General features: G+C 40.6%; 1 protein-coding gene across 4 annotated transcripts in view; it reads left to right on the top strand.

The window, feature by feature from the left end:
• PRR14L (proline rich 14 like) overlaps positions 1 to 3,057 on the top strand; it is a 78,117-nt gene that overhangs the window by 25,200 nt on the left and 49,860 nt on the right. For 3 of the 4 annotated variants that reach the window (XM_023517683.1, XM_023517682.1, XM_003797452.3), the window contains one exon: positions 1,977 to 2,049. The exons of the other annotated variant lie outside the window; for it this stretch is intronic. In XM_023517683.1, coding sequence (XP_023373451.1) covers positions 1,989 to 2,049 — 61 coding nt within the window. In that variant the 5' untranslated portion in view covers positions 1,977 to 1,988. The remainder of the gene's footprint in view (positions 1 to 1,976; positions 2,050 to 3,057) is intronic. 4 annotated transcript variants of the gene reach the window in all.

Below are 3,057 nucleotides of genomic sequence, written 5' to 3'. Positions count from 1 at the left end.
CTCACAGCAACCTCCAACTCCTGGGCTCAAGTGAGTCTCCTGCCTCCACCTCCCAAGTAGCTGGGACCACAGGCTCCCGCCACAACGCCTGGCTATTTTGTTTGGTTGCAGTCATCATTGTTTGGCGCGCCCAGGCTGGATTCAAACCTGCCACCTTAGGTGTATGTGGCTGATGCCTTAGCCACTTGAGCCACAGGCTCCAAGCCAGAGATACCTCTTTTGTGGGGAAGAGAAGTGCGATCTTGGTTTGGGTGGGGACTGTAAGGTTTCTCCACTGTGAAGTCAGTATTCTCCTCTTTGTAATTAGTATCTTCTGGGAAGATACTTTGGGAATATGTAAATATTTTTATTTTTCTCTCTTTTTTTTTTTTTGAGATAGTCTCACTCTGTTGCCCTGGGAAGAGGGTGCTGGTGTCATTAGCTCACAGCAACCTCAGACTGACTCTCTTGGGGTCAAGTGATTCTCCTGCCTCAGCCTCCCAAGTAGGTAGACTACAGGCACCCACCACGACGCCCCACTTTTTTTTTTTCTATTTTTAGTAGAGATGGAGTCTCGCTGTTGTTCAGGCTGGTCTCACCTCCTGAACTCAAGCAATCCACCTACCTAGGCCTCCCCAGAATGCTAGGATTACAGGCGTGAGCCTCTGTGCCTGGTCTCCATTTCTCATTAAAGCACATAGCTCTAAGTTTTAGTGTTAATGATGATTCTTATTTAAGATGGTTCTTCTTTAAATATTATTGTGACATTTGCCAAATGTGTTTTCTAATAGCTTTTTCTTCTCCCATTTACAAATTGAGTTTAGGGGTGGTGCCTGTGGAGTAGGGCGCTAGCCCCATACGTCGGAGGTGGTGGGTTCACCCAGCCCTGGCCAAAAACAGCAAAAAAAAAAAAAAGAGTCTTCCTTCAAGCTAGAATTTGAATTTTTTCTTTCTTTTTTTTCTTTTTTGCTAAATATGATATGTTACAAGTAAGCTATCTGGGAGATATTTTAGTTTGTGCTCTGTAAAAGTGTTAATATTTCACACTAAAGTTGCAATACAAAGGGAAAGAATAATTAATCCTGCTTCATATATTCATATAGAACAGTCCATTCTGGTTGGCTTGGACCAACTTTCTATGCCGTCTGTATTTGTCATTGTTTAAATTTTCCTTCCCCCTCTATTTCTACCGCTAGAACTTAGTCTAGGGGTAAATGGCTTTTGCTTTTTTTTTTTAAGCACTTACAAGAATTGAGATTGTAGCAGTGATTTCACAGATTTACAGCTGTAGCGCACAACGTTGGAACCTTTTTTACTTAATGAAATCAGTGAGGGCTTAGAAGACAAGAAAAGAGGTAACCCCCGTGGAGAGTTTAGTGTAAGCAGCCATCTTTGGTTGATCAGTCTCCCAGCTAGTTAGGACTGATAACGCTGCTCCAGGGCACTTGCCACAATGTGCACATTCTGTCACTGCCCCTTCCTGTTTTTCTGAATTTCTTCTGTAGGAGGAAACTGGTTGTCATTGATGGTTTTCTTTCTTTTTTCCTTCTCCCTGTCCCTGATGAAGGAGGATGAAAAAAACCTTCTAAGAAGTTTAGTGGACAGGGAATGAATTTACATTATAATATCTAGAATGATTAGGTACTGAGAAAAATCTGATCTCTTGATATTCTTTTCTTTCACATGATGTTAAAGTTGCAGCAATTTGTTCCTTGATTTAGAAGGCATTTATAGGGTTTATTTGGATCTGCAGGTTGATGTTTTAAAACTATTATTGTCCAACGTTAAAAATCTTGGCTTTTCAAGCTCAAATTCTAGAGAAGTAGAACTTTTTATTGATTATACTTACTTAAATTTGGGGTTTTCTTGAGTTCCCAATCCTTGTGACAGACAGCAAATTTCCCGGAGTCATAAAGAATTCTCTCAAATAGTTAACTAATATTCTCAAGCTCAGGTATCTCTGGATCCTCCTTGACTGCTGGATTTTCTTACTGTAGGAGAAACTCCTGATGCAGTCCAGCAAGGAACTTTTATGTGCGGACCTCCCTGAAGATTTTCTAAGGAGCAAAGGTATTTATTTCTCTCAAATCTTTTCTTTTTTCCACTTTCTACACACACTGTTTAGTTCCCAGTTTCAGGCCAGGTACAGTGGCTCATACCTGTACTCCCAGCATTTTGGGAGGCCAAGGCAGAAGGATTGCTTGAGGCCAGGAGTTCAAAACCAGCCTGAGAAACATAGTGAAACTGCATCAGTACAGAAAATAAGAAGAATTAACCAGGTGTGGTAGCATGTTCCAGCTACTTGGGAAAATCACTTCAGCCCAAGAGTTCAAGGCTGCAGTGAGCTATGATCCCACCACTACAGTCCAGCCTGGGTAACAGAGTAAGACCCTGTATCTTATTAAAAAATACAAAACAAAACAAAACAAAAACCAGGGCGGCGCCTGTGGGTCAGTGAGTAGGGCCCCGGCCCCATATACCAAAGATGATGGGTTTAAACCTGGCCTGGCCAAATTGCAACAAAAAAATAGCCGGGCGTTGTGGCAGGTGCTTGTAGTCCCAGCTACTCAGGAAGCTGAGACAAGAGAATCACCTAAGTCTGAGAGCTGGAGGTTGCAGTGAGCTGTGACACTGGGGCACTCTACTGAGGGTGACAAAGTGAGACTCTGTCTCAAAATAAAAAACAAACTAGCCACCCTACCTGCAAGATCTTTTCAGTGGAGCTCTAATATTGTTATAATTAATCTTTGGTATATTTTCACTCACAGTTTTACTACAAAACTTACTTCTCTACGTTAAATTACACTTTGGTGCTTAACCACTGAACTGGCCTTTAAGGAAGAGAGTTATTTTTTGCTTGAAAGTCTGCCTTTCAGAGTTACCCTGTCTATTCTCTACCTAAAAAACTGGTGCATATTGGACATACATAGATAAGATAAACTGTTTTGAAAAGTGAACACTCTGTGGCACTTTTCTTTCTGTTCAAATACTATTGTTATTTTATAACTTATATTGGGAAAATAAAATTGTTTTTAAACTTTTAATTTTTTTACAGGTTTTTTTTTTTTTTTTTTTTTT

Source organism: Otolemur garnettii, unplaced genomic scaffold, assembly GCF_000181295.1.
Source record: "Otolemur garnettii isolate 467f Iridium unplaced genomic scaffold, OtoGar3 scaffold00116, whole genome shotgun sequence".
Classification (NCBI taxonomy): domain Eukaryota; kingdom Metazoa; phylum Chordata; class Mammalia; order Primates; family Galagidae; genus Otolemur; species Otolemur garnettii.
The sequence above is the reverse complement of the archived record's forward strand: the minus strand, read 5'-3'. Positions and strand labels throughout refer to the sequence as shown.